This window comes from Scyliorhinus torazame, chromosome 1 (assembly GCF_047496885.1).
Source record: "Scyliorhinus torazame isolate Kashiwa2021f chromosome 1, sScyTor2.1, whole genome shotgun sequence".
In the NCBI taxonomy this organism is placed as follows: Eukaryota; Metazoa; Chordata; class Chondrichthyes; order Carcharhiniformes; family Scyliorhinidae; genus Scyliorhinus; species Scyliorhinus torazame.
In genome coordinates, this window is record NC_092707.1 from 241,004,591 (window position 1) to 241,024,090 (window position 19,500).

General features: G+C 49.1%; 1 protein-coding gene across 2 annotated transcripts in view; it reads left to right on the forward strand.

Moving 5' to 3' along the window:
* The window catches only part of LOC140419803 (parkin coregulated gene protein homolog), a 671,928-nt gene that overhangs the window by 329,259 nt on the left and 323,169 nt on the right, over positions 1-19,500 (forward strand). For both annotated transcript variants that reach the window (XM_072503824.1, XM_072503816.1), the window contains one exon: positions 2,140-2,311. In XM_072503824.1, the coding sequence (XP_072359925.1) occupies positions 2,140-2,311 (172 nt within the window). The remainder of the gene's footprint in view (positions 1-2,139; positions 2,312-19,500) is intronic.

The window sequence follows — 19,500 nt, forward strand, 5'->3', positions numbered from 1 at the left end:
AAACATTTAATGAAGGAGCCTCAGCTGCTTCAGTGGGCAAGGAATGCCACAGATTCACAACCCTTTGGGTGAAGAAGTTCCTCCTAAACTCAGTCCTAAATCTACTTCCCCTTATTTTGAAGCTATACCCCCTAGTTTTACTGTCATCAGCCAGTGGAAACAACCTCCCCGCATCTATCCTATCTATTCCCTTCATAATTTTATTTGTTTCTATAAGATCCCCCCCGCATCCTTCTAAATTCCAACAAGTACAGTCCCAGTCTACTCAACCTCTCCTCGTAATCCAACCCCCTCAACTCTGGGATTAACCTAGTTAATCTCCTCTGCACACCCTCCAGCACCAGTACGTCCTTTCTCAGGTAAGGAGACCAAAACTGAACACAATACTCCATGTGTGGCCTCACTAACACCTTATACAATTGCAGCATAACCACCCTAGTCTTAAACTCCATCCCTCTAGCAATGAAGGACAAAACTCCATTCACCTTCTTAATCATCTGTTGCACCTGTAAACCAACTTTTTGCGACTCATGCACTAGGACACCCAGGTCTCTCTGCACAGCAGCATGTTTTGATATTTCATCATTTAAATAATAATCCCTTTTGCTGTTATTAAAGATTGATGAATGATGTAATTGAGGTGTTGAAGATTATTGATTGCTTCAATAGAGTAGGAAAATTAACTATTTCCTTTTGTGAGAGAACAAAGGAGCAAATCTTAATCTTAACATGAAGTCATTCAGGAATCAGGGAGCACTTTTTTGCACGAAGCATAGCAGATACAGGAATTTTCGACAATGAGATTGACAGATTTTTACTTGGTAAGGGTGTTAAAGGATATGGACCAAAGGTGAGTGAATGGAATTGAGGTGTAGATGAACTATGATAATAATAATCTTTATTGTCACAAGTAGGCTTATATTAACACTGCAATGAAGTTACTGTGAAAAGCCTCTAGTCGCCACATTCCGGGGCCTGTTAGGGTACGTAGAGGGAGAATTCAGAATGTCCAAATTACCTAACAGCCCTAACTGAATGGTGGAAGAAGCTTGATGGGCTCCTGCTCTACTGTTCCATTTCAAACTAATATTTTGCGCTTTAATTACTGGTCCAGAAAAATTCAGCCTCAATTCTTTGTTATTGGATTTGTCATTATGTGGCATCTTTTCAATAGTAAATAGGCCCATTGAATAGTTTTGCTGAAGGTCAACGGATATAAACTTTGATTGAAAGGGCATTACTATAACATCAGCCGAGACAATAAATGAACAACGAATGTTGTCCACCAGTTGGAGAACTGGTGGGAGTCCTGCATTGGCTTTCTCTGGGAGGCCCAAAGCTATTCCATTCCAATGAGGCGCTTACCTGAGCAGCATCAGGCCTCCCATTCAATTATGCCCTCAGAAAATTCCACTTCCAAGAGCTGCTGACCTAATCAGAAGCCAGCAGATCTCAAGTATTGGAAGCACCACAAGGGGTGGTGACCATTTTCAGTACAACAATGGATCCCTGAAGAGAGGTGAGTGTTGGTAGGAAGGGGGTTGAGGGGAGGGGTGTCAGTGTGAGGGGTGTGGTGAGCAGCAGGAAGTAAAGGCTGGAGGATGGCCTGCTGACCCCCCCCCCCCCCACCCCCACCCCCCCACCACCTCTTCCTGACCCCAAAACTGTCAATCGGGCCCAGGGGGCCCTTGAATGCGGGATCTCCTGATAGGATGCTGCAAACCCGACAGTGTTTGCTGGACAGCCTTCTCAGATGGTGAGTCCCCTTCCCCCCAATGGTTGAATAACTTCAGTGGCGGGAAGAAGCCCTTAACTGGCCATTCCATTTGCCCGTCCGGTCGGGATGACCACCAGAAGCTTTCCCACCTGAACTTGATCAACGGGAGGCAGGAGGTGGTAGGAAGGCAACAGGATCTTCAACCATTACCCTCTAGCCTGATCACCCAGCCCTCCCCAACCCTTCCAAACTCAACTGGGCAGGGGCATTATATTCCAGTCACCATTTCATGTTTAAAAAACATAAGGATGCAGGCATGTATCAAATGTAACTCAAGAACAGCTCCTATAATTTTAGAATTTATTGGTCTTACCCATTGTTATGAGAAAACACATCTTTAAGGGGTCATTGTTTTCTTGCAGGTGGAGATTGAGAAATTAGACTACCATCATTATCTGCCTCTGTTCTTTGATGGTCTCTGTGATACTACGCACCCATATGACTTCTTTGCACGGCAGGGGATACATGACATGCTGGAACATGGTGGCATGAAGATTCTTCCCGTTATCCCTCAGCTAATCATCCCAATAAAAAGTAAGATTCTGAATTTTAGAATTTTACATTTCCCTCTTGTTAAAGGCACAGTATGTTTCTATGTGTAATCACAAAATTAGGGAAATGGTTGCTTGGTGTGGCACTTGGGGTCTGATCAATTATGCCAGACATGTCAGTACAGGTTTTCTTCCAATGAACATATTTTAGTGTGTTTATCCCTCCAATAAATTATACTGAACAGACATTGGACATACAGCTTTAATAATTGCACTAAAAAATATTGCTTCTGATATTTTTTTTTTCTGTTTATACCCAATGTAACACACCATTCCCACACTGAAAAGGTATGACCCCCAAATGCTACCAATTCTGACATGTAACTGTCCACTAGGTGGTATGCAAGAGCAGCCAGGGTTAACTTGCACATTAATTGTGCCTCTGCATATTGGGAAGAGTAAGACTTCCAATTGTCCCAATTTGTCCTGCCCAGATCAATAGTTCCCAGCCTGTGAATCACATGCATAAACCCTGGTATTTTCACCCTAGAAAGGTTAAAGTCTTGCATCAGCCCTTGTAATATTGCCAGGCAACCTAATTACATGTGGAGCAAAATCTTGAGTTTCTGAAGCAAAATTATTTTATTTTCATTTCTTTTGTATGTCCTCACAAGTCTGCTCCATTTGTATGCCAAGATCATCTCTGACCCTAAATAACCAAAACTCTTCACTATCCTTTGTAGGTGCCCATCTCTACGCATATATCCATATATATATTTCTGATTGGCTTCTCTAAATCCTGTATATTTTTTTCTATCTCGTGTTTCTCTTGCTTGGTTCTTCTCTATTTCTGCGAATATCCGTGGTTCTGAGTCTGTCATTGTGGCTGAAGTTCCCTCTTTGCCATCTTTTTTTCTTGTGTGGTTGAACCTTTCTTTGATCTGCTGATAGTACCCAGCTGCTCAGTCAAAGCTGCTCCAAAGGCTGAAGAGACAACCGGAGGTAAGTGTTCCCTTTTCCTTCATCAGATCAGAAGAAACAGGAGTGTTACTCCAGGCTGCACAAGTAAAATCTCTATCTCTGCTGCTCCAGGTTCCTATCCGTTCAGACCGCACCAAAACCTCTTTTTGCTACTCAGCTTCCTGTTAGAGAGCTGCCTGCATTTGATCCGCCGGATCTTGCTGATCGGTTGCCTCCTTATCCATTTTTCAGGGAAGATGTAGAAAGAAGCCAAAGAGTTAAAATAGTCCAAACCAAGTTGAAACTGACAATCCCTTTTCCATCCCAGGTCTCTCTGCTTATGTCTGAACATATCTATCTCAGTCAGTTCATAAGAAAGGTAACATAATGGATCTATTTCGCCCAGAGTAGCAAAGGCTAAAATGTTTTGAATTAAAAATTTAAAAACTATATATGCTTGATAAGGTGAATAAAGATGGAGCAAAACATTGATTTGCCCTGTTTTTCAGCTGCAGCTATTAGAATTTGCAACCTGCCCCTGTTGGTTCACTGGGGATAAGAAGCATGTAGATTTCTTGCTGACACCTCACTTACCTGACAGTATAGTTGACAGAGTTGAGCAACTCCCCAACTAGCCTTTGAGTCAGCAGGTAGCTGAAGCAGTATTGTGCTGAGAACATGTGATGCAACCAGTCTCCTCTGAAAGGAAGGCTGTACCAAATTAAAGGAAGGAATAAATACTATTGCTGCAACTCTAAACAAGGACAGCGGAACACCAGGATAAGGAGAGAACTTCAGGATCATGGATAGGAACTGGAGGATTTAGTGGTGGAGGAGCAATGCCATGGGTTCTGCAGAGGACCAGGAGGCCGTGAAGGAGCAGCCTTAAGGGAGACACAACTGCAGGTCCCTTGTTGGAGCCTATGCGTGGACATGCCATCAAATCCTCTGGTCTCATTGTAAGGATACAGCAATATTGTCTGCCAAATCGTGAAACATTCCCCAGTATTTCCATACAGTGTGCAATAGCAGAAATTCTTCAAATTCACTTTCTCTCCAAGTTAGATGTCTGTCCCTCTAAATAATGTGACTGGTGCGCCCCTCTTGCAGCAGAACATAATCTTTGGTGAATGATGTACAAATGCATTGAATGGACTTGCTTAATCCAAATTAGAGCAATGGCCGTCACATCAGCCAGCTGGACTGCGTGCCCTCAGGGCACCTTCAGTTCAACTACCTCAGGCACATGCAGGGGATGCCCCGCATGAGTGCCCTTTTCAAGAGTAGGCTGTGCTGGATGGAATCACAGAACTGGTACAGTGCAGAAGGTGATGATTCAGCCAGCAGTCGCGACTCTCTGTGACCTACCTCCTCTCTCTCTCATCAGCCATGACGCCGATTTCATGATTTTTAAAAGCACAAGTGAACAATGCCATCGGGAACTCGGCCCATCGGAGGAGAATTGAAGAGGCCCCGGAGAATACTGAGTCGGGCCCGCCAATGATGTGCAAACAGTGTTTTCTGTCGAGATGACGGAAAATTGCGATTTGGCGTCAAATCGGCGTGTGTCACGATTCTGGCATCGGAAGCTATTCTCCGCCAAATTGCATTTCTCAATTCTAGCGTCGGCCAATGGAGAATCCCACCCCAGTTAAACGTAGGTAGTTGGGGACCAAGGGCTAGTTTCATAGTGTATTATAGCCCTTTTCATGGGTATTTGTGTCTTTCTTTTAAGTTAATAAACATTCTTTATTAATGGTTCACACAACTCAACTGTTCCTCACTATGTTGTACATTGTTCCTCACTTTTATTCCAAAAGATAGCATACACCGTTGTGAGCTAGTATTCAAAGTTGCCCTTCTGGGTTTTAGGAAACACATTAATATCCAGCCAGCAATGAAGCAAAAGCCGAAGCGTCCGCCATCACCGTTGTCCTCAGTTCCGGCTCCATCCGTACCCAGACAATGGCCTAGTCCCTGAACCAAACCAACACCTTCACCGTATTGCCCCGCCAATAGTAAAACAACAGATTCAGCAACGCCTGCCTTCCTCTCACTTGGCAAAACCCCCTTAGAATCTGAGCTGGCAACCCTGCCCATATAAACCCCATTTTGAGCCCAAATAGCGAAAGCTAGTCCCAGCACACTGAAAGAGCAGTCCCCTCAACTCAGCTCCTCCCCTAATGTAGCCAACCACAAATACCCTACTCCTCCCAACAGTCAACGTATACCCCCAAAATGAACTGAATCTCTCCAATATCCCCATAATATCATCCAACACCATGCCTGGGTCCCTTACAATACAAGATAATCAGCATATAAAATACCCTGTGCTCTATTCCCCCCTCACAATCGCTCTCCAATTGTCCGAAGCCCTCAAAGCAATTGCCAATGACTCAATCACCAACGCAAATAACAACAGGGACACAGGACAACCCTGCCTCGTCCCCCTATACAACCAAAAGTGCCCTGAATTTGGGTTGTTAGTTCGCACCCGAGCCAACGGTGCCTCATAGAACAACCGCATCCACGACACAAACCCAGGCCCAAACCTAAACCTCCCAGAACCACAAACAAGTATCTCCATTCAACCCTATAGAAGACCTTCTCTGCATCAATGACACAATTATCTCTCGCTCTGGCCCCACCGCTAGTGCTGGAACCATGTTGTGTAACCGCCTCACATTAGATGACAGCTTCCTGCCCTTTGCAAAGTCTGTCTGGTCCTCTGCCTCAACCTCCAGGAGCGACGGCTCCAACCTTAACACCAAAACCTTAGCTAAGCATTTTGTATCCACATTAAGCAGAGAAATCGGCTAATACAACACACATTCCGTGGGATCTTTATTCTTCTTTAGAACAAGGGAGATAGAAGCCTGCCCTAGCGTCTCCAGAAGGGAACCCCATGACAGTGAATCATTCATAGAATCTACAGTGCAGAAGGAGGCCACCCAGCCCATCGAATCCGTACTGGCCCCTACAAAGAGCACCCCACTGAAGCCCCCGTATCTACCCTATCCCCGTAACCCAGCAATCCCCATCCAAAATGTTTTGGACACTAAGGGCAATTTAGCAAGGCCAATTCACCTAACCCGCACACATTTGGACTGTGGGAGGAAACCGGAGAACCCGGAGAAAACCCACGCAGACACAGGGAGAACGTGCAGACTCCGCACAGACAGTGACCCAGCCTGGAATCGAACCTGGGACCCTGGAGCTGTGAAGCAACGGTGCTAACCACTATGCTACTGTGCTGCCCTACATCCCCTGCATCAAAAGGACCAACTGATCCACAAACTTCGTATAAAATTCAACCGGGAACCCATTTGGCCCCGGCGTCATCCCAGACTGCGTCTTCCCCAAAGCTGCGCACGCCTCCTCTAACCCAAACATCACTTCCAATTCTTCCCACAATTCCTCCACTACCTGAGGAAATTCCAACCCCTCTAAGAACCCCAACATCTCCTGCTCGTCCTGCTCTAACTTATAAAACCCCTCGTAGAAGGCCTGAAACACCCATTCATCTTCTCTGGAGCAGACACCAATCCCCTTCCGGGCTCCTGCAGCTGCACAATTTCCCTAGCTGCTTCTCGCCGCCTTAACTGATGAGCAAACAGGCGACTGGTCTTCTTCCCGTAATTGTAAACCGCCCTCTTTACCCATCGCAGCTGATGAACCACCCGCCCCATGGACAACAGGTCAAACTGCTTTTGCAGCTTCTTCCTGCACACCAAAGCTCTGGCGTAGTAACATTCGCATACTCCCTATCCACCACCAAGATCTCATCCACCAACTCCTGGCACCCCTGCCTTGCCTTCCTATCCACATGAGCCTTGTATGAAATGACCTCTCCCGATCACCGCTTTTAACGAGAGTTGTACCCTTTACTTTATATTGTTTCCGCATTCTTCCAAACAAAATTAATCTCTTCACATTCCACCACATTGAATTTTATCTGCCACCTGTCCACCCATTCAACCAACTTGTCCATGTCTTTTGAAGTTCTGCACAGTTCACAATGTATCCACGTTTTTCATCATCTGAAAACTTTGAAATTATGCCCTGCACACTGAGGTTGCAGTCATTGATATATATCAGGAAAAGTAAAGGTCCTAACAATGATCCTAGGGAACTCTGCTACAAATCTTACTCCAGCCGGAAAGTCATCCATTAATCACTCCGTTTCCTGTCACTCAGCCAGTTTCATATCCATGTTGTTACCATCCCTATTATTCCATCAGCTACAATTTTGCTGACAATCTTGGATGTGGCACTTGATCAAATGGCTTTTGGAAGTCCATGTATACATCAACAGCATTGCCCTCATCAGCACTCTCTGTTAATGCTTAAAAAAACTCCAGCAAGTTAGTTAAACATGGTTTCCCTGAACAAATCCACGCTAGGGTGGCACAGTGGTGCCGTGGTTAGCACTGCTGCCTATGGCCTTGAGGACCCCGGTTCGATCCCGGCCCCGGGTCACTGTCTGTGTGGAGTTTGCACATTCTCCCTGTGTCTGCGTATGTTTCATCCCCACAACCCAAAGACGCGCAGGTTAGGTGGATTGGTCACACTAAATTGCCCCTTAATAGGAAAAAAAATAATCGGGTACTCTAAATTTATTTTAAAAAAACAAATCCAGGCTGGCTTTTCTTAATTGACACTCATTTGTCCATGTGATTATTAATCTTGTCCCAATTATTATTTCAGGAGATTTTCCCAGAACCAAAGTTAAAATGACTAGCTTTTAGTTGCTGGGCTTACCATTACACCCCTTTTTGCAACTCACCAGTCCTCTGGCACTACCCCTGATTCAAAGGAAGACTGGAAAATGATGGCCAATGTCTCCACAATTTCCACTCTCACTTCCCTCAGTATTCTTGGATGCATTCCATCCAGCCCTGATGTCTTATCAACTTTAAGTACAGACAGCGTGTGGTAAACCACTGTTGCACCTATATTAGGTGATGTATGATAGGACCTGAACTACAGGTACGATGGTAGTCCCTGCCTGCTGGCTCCGCCCAATAGGTGGAGTATATGTGTGTCCTCCGTGCAGCAGCTATTTCGGCAGCTGCTGTGGGAGGCCACACGTCTTAGACCAATAAAGCCTCAGTTGTATTCAACTCTCGTCTTTGTGCAATTGATCGTGCATCAATTTATTGCTCTAAGATTTTCAGAAGGTGGACCTCCGTATCAAGCCGGATCGCCTGCAGCTGGATCCGCAATCAAGCGACGCCAAAAAGGACTTTCAGCACTGGCTAGCTTATTTCGAGGCGTACATCAACTCGGCGCCAAGCCCTGTTCCGGAGGCTCAGAAAATACAGATACTGTACTCGAGGTTGAGCTCCAACGTCTTTCCGCAGATCCAGGAAGCGCCAAACTACGCCGAACCATGAGGCTACTCAAAGAAAATTATGCCCAGAAGACGAATATGCTCTTCGCCAGGCACGTACTTACCACTCGCTCTCAACTCCCTGGTGACTTCAGAGAAGACTTCTGGCGGGCCCTGATCCCACTAGTCCGGGACTGTGACTATCAGGCTCTTACAGCCATGGAACATTCAAACCTCCTTAAGCGGGACGCTTTTATTACGGGGATTGGGTCGGACCTCATATGCCAGCGACTTCTAGAGGGAGCCACGCTCGATCTCACAGAGACAAAGAAGCTAGCGTCCTTTATGACGGTTGCCTCGCGCAATATCCAGGCCTACACCCCCAGCCGCGCAGCCCACCCCTCCTACGCATCGTGGACCCCACAGACGGCCTCCCCAGTGGGGACCTTACCCAGCCAATATGCCTGCGCCATGCGCCAGCCAACGAACCCTGGGGGTCCCTGATGTTACTTTTGCGGCCAGCAGAAACACCCCCGCCAACGCTGCATGACCCGCGCTGCCCTTTGTAAGGCTTGCGTTAAGAAGGGGCACTTCCGCGGTGTGCCAGGCCCGCACAGTCGCCGCTATCACCCCCACCCCCTTCATTTATGGACAATGGGCGTCGCCATCTTCACCTCCCGGACCACGTGCAGCCAGTGGGCGCTGCCATCTTCTCCCCCTCAGACCACGCGTGGCCAGTGGGCGCCGCCATCTTCTCCCCCTTAGACCAAGCGCAGCCAGTGGGCGCCGCCATCTTCCCCTCCACGCAACACGTGTGGTCCATGGGTGCCGCCATCTTTTTCAACCCCCGCCACGTGCGGCCCATGGGTGCCGCTATTTTATCCTCCCCAAGATCTTCAGGTGCCGCCATCCTGTCTCCCCCATGGCACATGGGCACCACCAGAGTTCCAGGACCCGTGCCCCCCCGGGCACCTCATCATCCGACAGCAGCGACGACCAACCGCGACTCGCCTCAGTGACCATCGACCAGTCTCGTCTGCACAACCTGGCTACCGCATCGACCAGGGTTAAAATCGATGGACACGTGACCTCTTGCCTGCTGGACTCCGGGAGCACTGAAAGCTTCATCCACCCGAATACGGTAAGGCGCTGCTCCCTCGCGGTACACCCCACCAATCAAAGAATTTCCCTGGGATCCGGATCCCATTCCGTGGCGATCCGGGGGTACTGTATGGTCACACTCACAGTCCAGGGTGTAGAATTCAGCAGCTTGCACCTCTACGTCCTCCCTAATCTCTGCGCTGCCCTACTACTCGGCCTGAACTTCCAGTGTAACCTCCAGAGCCTAACCCTGAAATTCGGCGGGCCCCTACCACCCCTCACTGTGTGCGGCCTCGCGACCCTAAAGATCGATCCGCTTCCCTTTTCGCAAATCTAACCTCGGATTGCAAACCCGACGCCACCAGAAGCAGATGGTAGAGCACCCAGTACAGGGCCTTCATCAGGTCCGAGGTCCAGCGGCTGCTTCGGGAAGGCATCATCGAGGCCAGAAACAGCCCCTCGAGAGCCCAAGTGGTAGTAGTTAAAACTGGGGAGAAACACAGAATGGTAGTGGACTATAGCCAGACCATCAATCGATACACGCAGCTCGACGCGTACCCCCTCCCACGCATATCTGATTTGGTCAATCAGATTGTACAGTACTGGGTCTTCTCAACGGTAGACCTCAAATCCGCCTCCCACCAGCTCCCCATCCGTAAAGCAGACCGTCCATACACTGCCTTCGAGGCAGACGGTCGCCTCTATCACTTCCTCAGGGTTTCCTTCGGCGTCACCAACGGGGTCTCGGTCTTCCAAAGGGAGATGGACCGAATGGTTGACCGGTACAGTTTGCGGGCCACCTTTCCGTACCTAGACAACGTCACCACCTGCGGCCATGATCAGCAGGACCACGATGCCAACCTTCCCAAATTTCTCCACACCGCCACTCTCCTAAACCTCACCTCCAACAAGGAGAAGTGCATGTTCAGCACGAACTGCTTAGCCACCCTCGGCTATGTGGTCCAGAACGGAGTTCTGGGGCCCGATCCCGACCGCATGCGCCTCCTCATGGAGCTCCCCCTCACCCACTGCCCCAAAGCCCAGTTGGTCCCAAACTATGCGGAGAAGGCCCGCCCACTCATACAGTCCACCAGTTTTCCCCTGACGGCCGAGGCTCAACAGGCCTTCGCCCATATCAGAGCCAATATCGCCAAGGCTGGGATGCACGCAGTAGACGAGACGCTGCCCTTTCAAGTGGAGAGCGACGCATCAGACGTCACCCTAGCCGCCACCCTCAATCAGGCAGGCAGACCCGTGGCATTCTTTTCCCGTACCCTTCATGCCTCAGAAATTCGGCACTCATCCGTCGAAAAAGAGGCCGAAGCTATCGTTGAAGCTGTGCGGCATTGGAGGCATTACCTGGCCGGCAGGAGATTCACTCTCCTCACAGACCAACGGTCGGTAGCCTTCATGTTCAATAACACACAGCGGGGCAAGATCAAGAATGATAAGATCTTGAAGTGGAGGATCGAGCTCTCCACCTACAACTACGAGATTTTGTATCGGCCCGGCAAGCTCAACGAGTACCCAGACACCCTATCCCGAGGTACATGTGCCAGAGCACAAGTAGACCGACTCCGGGCCCTGCACGACAGCCTTTGACACCCGGGAGTCATATGGTTGTACCATTTTATAAAGGCCCGCAATCTGCCCTACTCCGTCGAGGAAGTACGGAAAATCACCAGGGACTGCCAGGTCTGTGCGGAGTGCAAGCCACACTTCTACCAGTCGGACCGTGCATGCCTGGTGAAGTCCTCCCGCCCCTTTGAGCGCCTCAGCGTGGATTTCAAAGGGCCCCTCCCCTCCACCGACCGTAACATGTATTTTCTCAGTGTGGTCAATGAGTACTCCAGATTCCCCTTCGCCATCCCATGCCCCGACATGACGTCTGCCACCGTCATCAAAGCCCTCAACACAATCTTCGCTTAGTTCGATTTCCCCGCCTACATTCACAGTGACAGGGGAGCCTCATTCATGAGTGATGAGCTGGATCAGTTCCTGCTCAGCAGGGGTATCGCCTCCAGCAGGACAACAAGCTATAACCCCCGGGAAAACGGACAGGTAGAGAGGGAGAATGGGACGGTATGGAGAGCCGTCCAACTGGCCCTACGGTCCAGGAACCTCCCGGCCTCCCGCTGGCATGAGGACCTCCCCGATGCACTACACTCCTTTCGGTCACTGCTGTGCACCGCCACTAACAACACACCCCATGAACGTCTCTTTGCCTTCCCCAGGAAGTCCACATCCGGGGTGTCGCTCCCGACTTGGCTCGCAGCTCCAGGACCCGTCCTTCTCCGTAAGCACGTCCGAATCTACAAGGCGGACCCGTTGGTGGAGAGGGTGCAGTTGCTCCATGCAAACTCCCAGTACGCCTAAGTTGCGTACCCCGATGGCCGCCAGGATACTGTCTCCCTCAGGGACCTGGCACCAGCAGGTTCCCCACACACATACCCCTCCGGCCCGGCGCCGCCCTCCCCTCTCCCGGCGCTCCGAGCAGCAAACCCCCCAGGACCATCCGTCCTCCCCCTGCCCACACCCGCGGATGAAGAAGATATTGGCACGCTCCTGGAGTCACCGAAGACCAGACCAGCATCGGCATCACCGTCATCACTGTGTCGCTCCCAGCGGCACATCAAGGCCCCGGACCGGTTGAATCTTTAACTAGTCCACTGGACTTCAAAAGACATTTTTGTTTCGCACAAAAATTGTGCAAAAATAGATACATTGCACAAAATTGTAAAATTTAGTTGTTGCATATAATTCTCCACCACCCCCACCGGACTCAATTTTAACAGGGGGTGAATGTGGTAAACCACTGTGGCACCTATATTAGGTGATGTATGGTAAGACCTGTACTACAGGTACAGCGGTAGTCCCTGCCTGCTGGCTCCACCCAGTATGCGGAGTATAAATATGTGTGTCCTCCATGCAGCAGCCATTTCGCCAGCTGCTGTGGGAGGCCACACATCTTAGAGCAATAAAGCCTCAGTTGTATTCAACTCTCGTCTTTGTGCAATTGATCGTGCATCACAGCGTATCCAATACCTTCTCCTTATTTATTTTAAACCTTCCCGGTGATTGAATTACCTCTTCTTCACCAGGGCCTGGGAAGCATCTTCGTCCTTGGTATTTTGGGTGCAAAATATTCATTGAATACCTCAGCCTTCTGCCTCCACGCATAAATCCCCATTTTGCTCCTAATTAGCTCTACAATTCCTTTTACCACAACATTATTGCAAGACAGAAAATCAGTGATTAGCCTGCTAAATTTGAAGAAGTACTAAAATCGTTCGACTTTTATTTTAATCTAAAAAGCAATAAAATGCTCAAAGAGCTCAGTTTAACAAGTGTGGCCAGCAGCCAGTGGAACCTGTTGATTCATTCAATGGTCTGTACAGGATGGCAGAAGATTGCGAATATGGAGATTTAAAATCTGAACTCATCAAAAACAGAGTGGTAGGAGTAGACGATGCACTCTCTGACTTCACCCAAGCATAGGGAGATCAAACCCTGGGTTTTTAAACAGCAATCCAGGGAGATCGACAGTCAGAACTCTTGTGAGCATCACAGAATCATTTTAAGGTGTGGAAATAAACCATGGTGCAGAGGCCAAACCACAGTTTTCCTAGTGAAGCAACAAAGACACAGGGACCTTGTAGGCCAGGGAAAGCAATAGCTGAACTGGCTAGCAGAGCGACCAGGCCCACGATGTGGATTAAAGCACTCACAGGCAAGATCATTGTCTTGCAATTTCAGCCCAGTATTTTCAGTGCAATAATTTTGGAGTCTCTAGCAAGCTGTGCAAGATTAAAAATTCTCAAACAGATAGAAGGCCCAAAGGTCAAGACTGAAAACCCGGGAGCCGAGACACCCAGCCATGCTTCTTTGGTGAGATCAAAGATCTTGGCTTCTAATTTTGGAATGCGGACATTTTATTCTATGGCTATTAAACAAATTTTAAATTAGATACAGGAGCCAGTGTAACTGACCTGTTGGACAAAGAAATGTGGCTGAAAGACCTCTGGCTTTGAACAACAGGTGCACCATTCTATGGGCGTGGACGAAGCTGACTTGCAGTCATAGTTTTTTAAAAATTCATTCAAGAGATGTGGGCTTTGCTGGCAAGGCCAGCTTTTACTGCCCATCCATAATTGTCCTGGAGAAGGTGGTGGTGATCTTCCTCCTTGAATCGCTGGAGTCCAGGTGTATGTACACCCATAGTGCAGTTAGGAGTTTCAGACGTTTGACCCAGCGACATTGAAGAAATGGCAATATGTTTCCAAGTCAGGACGGCATGTGGCTTGGAAGGGAACTTCCTGTTGTGTTATGTAATTTGGAATAACACAAGTTGCCACTTAATGCAGTTTTGAGTAAAAGATGCTCTAGACTTTGAAGTGAGTTCAACGTGCTTTATTGAACTATTAGCACAGTTCTCAATGAGTTCGACTCTGCTAATCTAAATGTAGTAACTCAGTCTAACTCAACCAGCCTTGCTCTATGCCATGTGCTGGGGTGTGATGCTGAGGATACACCCTGTCTCACTTTGTAGATGTTCGTCTGTGGAAAGAGGCGAGGTGTGCGTGCCTCATCCCTTTTATAGTGAGATACCACCCCTGAGTGTCCTAACTGCTCATTGGTCGCATCCTATTCTATGTGTTCATTAGCTGCATGTTTGCATATCATGACATCTTCCCTTTTTTTAAATGTTTTGTTGGCGTATGTGAAAGTATTTACATGTGAATGAGTCTGTCTAACGTGACTGACGGAGGACAACAGAATAGACCAAACAAAACAAATGTTCACAAGTCCAGTCTCTGAGGCTTGCGTCTGATCCTGGTCGACCGCCAGAGAGGTGGCGGAGGGGACGACGGCGCCTGGACAGGTGGGATGGAAGCCTGACTGGTGGCCTCGTGGTGCGAGGTATCAGGAGGTGGCAATTCAACATATGGAAATGGAGGAGAAAGTGGTTACGGGCAGGCAACTTTGCACAGTGCCCGTCGATTCCTTTGCACGATGGAGCCATCAGCCAGACGTACAACATAAGAGTGGGGCGCGGCTTGCCAAACAACGGCAGCCGGGGCAGACCACCCACCATCCGGTATCTTGATTCAGACAGTGTCTGCCGGGGATAGCACGGCCAGATCGGTGGTATGGGCATCATAGCCCTGCTTTTGACAGTCTCTGAGCTGCTGCATCTTCTGCAGCACCGGGATTCTCGACTGCTAAAGCACAGGCCATTGTCGCTCATGACGGTGATTGGGATGCCATGCCTTGAGAACATCTCCTTACAGGCTTTGATGATGTTCTGAGAGGTGAGGTCCGGGAGTTTCAGCATCTCAGGGTAATTCGAGAAATAGCCGATGATCAATACGTCGCAACCATTCGCATGAAAGAGGTCGATGCCAACCTTGGACCACGGAGAGGTCACTGTCATGCTGTTGGAGCATCTCCTTGCTCTGCGCTGGCTGGAACCGCTGACAGGTAGCACAGTTCAGGACCATGTTCGTGATGTCCTGGCTGATGCAGGGCCATTAGACAGCTTGCTGGGCTCTGCGTCTGCACTTCTCGACGCCCAGGTGTCCCTCATGAATCTGGTGCAGCACCGAGCACTGGAGACTGAGTGGAATGACAATCCTGTCCAGCTTGAGGAGGATACCATCAATCACCGTCAGGTCATCCTTCACATTGTAAAATTGTAGGCACTGCCCTTTCTGCCAGCCATTGGTGAGGTTGTGGATGGCGCGCTGCAAGAGGGGGTCTATGGCTGTGTCATCACGGATGAGAACTACCTTCTCATCTATCGCTGGGAGAGTGCTAGCACACAGCTGCACTTGGAGTTCGATGTGCTGGATGATCTCCAGCGGCTCACTGGGCGAGGTGATGGAGCGGGACATTGTATCAGCAATGATGAGCTCCTTGACAGGTGTGCACACCAAGTTGAAGTCATACCTCCTAAGTTTAAGCAGGATTCTCTGCAACCGAGACGTCATGTCATTCAGGTCCTTGTGGATGATATGGACCGGAGGCCTATGATCCGTCTCAACAGTGAATGGCGGCAGGCCATAGACATAATCATGAAATTTGAGGATGCCGGTGAGAAGACCCAAGCACTCCTTCTCAATCTGTGCATATCTGGTTTCAGTGGGCATCATCGCCCCTGATGCGTAGGCTACTGATGCCCAGGATGATGTGTCATCTCGTTGAAGCAACACCGCACCAATGCCATCCTGACTCGCATCTGTGGATATCTTTGTCTCCCGGTCCAGGTCGAAGAATGCCAGGACTGGCGCAGTGGTGAGCTTGGCTTTCAGCTCCAGCCACTCTGTCTGGTGTGCCGCCTTCCACTCAAAGGCAGTTGACTTTTTCACCAGGTTGCGTAGGGCCGTGGTGTGTGTGGCCATGTTTGGAATGAACTTGCCCAGAAAATTGACCATACCCAAGAAGCGCAGCACCGCCTTTTTGTCCTCGGGGACCTTCATCGCCTCGATGGCCTTGATTTTGTCTGTGTCCGGGCGCACACCATGCTGTGAGATCTGGTCGCCTGGGAACTTGAGCATCGATGTGCCAAAACAACATTTGGACCTGTTTAACTTTAGGCCGTTGTCATGGACACGGCGGAATACCTTCTGGAGACGGGACACATGTTCTTCAGGGGTCATGGGCCGTATGATGATATCGTCCACGTACACACGAACCCCTTCAATGCCTTCCAGCATCTGCTCCATGATGCGATGGAATATCTCCGATGCCAAGATGATGCCAAATGGCATGCGATTGTAGCAGTATCTGCCAAAAGGCGTGTTGAAGGTGCAGAGCTTTCTGCTGGACTCTTCCAGCTAGATTTGCCAAAATCCCTGTGATGCATCCAATTTGGTGAAGAAACATGCATGTGCCATCTCACTCGTGAGTTCCTCCCGCTTCGGGATGGGGAAGTGTTCCCGCATGGTATTCTTATTGAGATCCTTGGGATCAATGCAGATGCGCAGGTCCCCCGAAGACTTCTTTACGCACACCATCGGGCTGACTCAGTCAGTCTGTTCGGTGACCTTGGATATGATGCCTTTTTGCTGAAGATCGTTGAGCTGTGCCTTCAGGCGCTCTCTCAGTGGAGCAGGGACTCGTCGTGGTGCGTGGACCACTGGCTTGCCATCAGGTCGTAGCAGAATCTTGTATCGATACGGCAGCGTGCCCATCCCGTTGAACACATCTGGATACTGGGCGAGGATGTCGTCGGTGCCGGCCTGAAGATCCACATGGGAGGATGTTGTGGTGTAAACCCTTTGAATGAGGTTCAGCTGCTTGCAGGCATGTGGACCTAGTAGGGATGCCCTGTCCGGCTTAACAATTTCAAAGCGTAACCGTGCTTGTGTGTGTGGATTGGATACATGCAGATGGCAGGATCCCAGTGCCGTGATGGTATTCCCGTTGTAATCCAGGAGCTTGCAGGCAGCTGCAAGGACCGTGGGGAGCTTATTAATGCGTCTGAAGTCTGCCTGTGAGAGGAGGTTGGCAGAGGCACATGTGTCCAGCTTGAACTGGATGGGGCAGTGGCTGACCTTCATCACTGCTCGCCATTCGTCCTCGGAATCCACAGCTAGGATGGATTGGACTTGCGATGTGTCTGGTGTGGCATATTCACACATTGTAATAATGCCCACACGGTAGGCGTTGTCCAGGCATTCATCATCTGGATCCGTTGCACTGCCGGGATCAGAATCCTGTAGGTGTTGTTGCACACTCCAGATGCGTCATTGTCAGAATTGGCAGCGCTGGCTCCTGACTGGTGTGCAGATCTGCACAGGGCTGCATAGTGGCCTGGCTTTACGCAGTTTAAACAGCGTCTGCCTCTTGCAGGGCAGTGTTTCTCAAACTGGGCGGTGCCACTGTTCGAACACGTCATGACATCGGCATCCTGACATTCCGTGCGTCGTTGCACATGCGCAGTGCGGTTCTCAGACGTCTGCACCTGCGCAGTGCGGGTTTCGGGCGCTTCGTTATACCGTACGCATCGCGCATGTGTCGGGGCACGGGAAGAGCGCGCGAAAGAGCCGCTTTCATCAATGTTGAGGCGCTGCATCCGGGAGATGGCCTGCACACTCTCCGCCTCATGGGAGGCTAGTTTATCATTTTCTGCCGTTTCGTACTGGGAATAGCGATTTTTAGTGTGCTCATGCACTGTGCATGTTTCAATCGTGACTGGCAGGGTCATATGCTTGATCTTCAGTAATTGCTCTCTCAGAGGATCAGAGTGAACTCCAAAAACAATTTGATCTCTGATCATGGAGTCAGTGATATCACCAAAGTTGCAGGATTGCGCTAGCTGTCTAAGGTTAGTTAAATATGAGGTGAAGGATTCGTCTATACCTTGCGATCCCTGCTTGAATATGTAGCGCTCGAAGATTTTGTTGGTGTCCACTTCATAGTGGCTGTCAAACTTGTCCAGGATGGTCTGAAACTTTGTCTTGTCCTGGTCTTTGGCGAAGTGAAAGGAGTTGAATATTTCCAAGGCGTGATCACCCGCTGTGGTGAGGAAAGAGCTATCCTCCGTGCATCAGACACACCATTGAGGTCTGGTGCTTCGACGTAAAGCTGACATTTCTGCGTGAATGTCCGCCAGTTGGCACTGAGATTGCCAGAGGCCCTGAGCTGATGAGGAGCCTGAATCTTTTTCCTTGTGCCAGTATACATTCGCTGGTCGTCACGGATCTTGTTGAGTTGAACTAACTAGATTGAACAGACTCCTGGTATCATGTTGTGTTATGTACTTTGGAATAACACAAGCTGCCACTTGATGCAGTTTTGAGTGAAAGATGCTCCAGACTTTGAAGAGAGTTCAATGTGTTTTATTGCACTATTAGCACAGTTCTCAATGAGTTCGACTCTCTGCTAATCTAAATGTAGTAACTCAGTCTAACTGAACCAGCCTTGCTCTAAGCCACGTGCTGGGGTGTGATGCTGAGGATACGCCCTGTAGATGTTGGTCTGTGGAAAGAAGCGGGGTGTGAGTGCCTCATCCCTTTTATAGTGAGATACCACCCCTGAGTGTCCTGACTGTTCATTGGTCGTGTACTATTCTATGTGTTCATTAGCTGCATGTTTGCATATCATGACACTTCCAGGTGGTGGTTTCCCGTTCAGCGAGCTGGCCATGTCCTTCTAATGGTTGTGGGTTTGGAAGGTGCTGTCTGAGGAGCCTTGGTAGTTTCTGGAGTGCATCTTGTAGACCGTACATACGGCTGCCACTGTGCGTGATGGTAGAGAGAGAGAATATTTGTGGATGGGGTGCCAACCAAGTAGACTGCTTTGTCCTGGATGTCTATCTTCTTGAGTATTGGTGGAGCTACACTTATCCAAGCAAATGGAGAGTATTCCATTACACTCCTCATTTATGCTTTGGAGAAGGTGTACAGATTTTGAGGAGTCAGGAGATAAGTTACTCGCTGCAAGATTTCTAGCCTCTGATCTGCTGTTGTAACCACAGTATTTGTATCGCAGCTCCAGTTCAGTTTCCAGTCAATGGTAACTCCCAGGATGTTGATAATGGGGAAATCAGCAATGGTAATGCCATTGAATGTCAAGAGCTGGTGGTTAGATCCTCTCTTGTTGGAGATGGTCATTACCTTGCAGTAGTGTGGTGTGAATGTGACTTGTTACCGGTCAGAATAAGCCTGGGTATTGTTTAAGTATTGCTGCATTCAGATATGGACTGCTTCAATATCTGAGGAGTCATGACTGGGCTGAACAATGTGTAATCATCAGTAAGCATCCCCTTGTCTGACTTTAAGGGCATTGATGAAACAGATGGCTGGGCCTAGAACACTAGGCATGATTCTGGAACC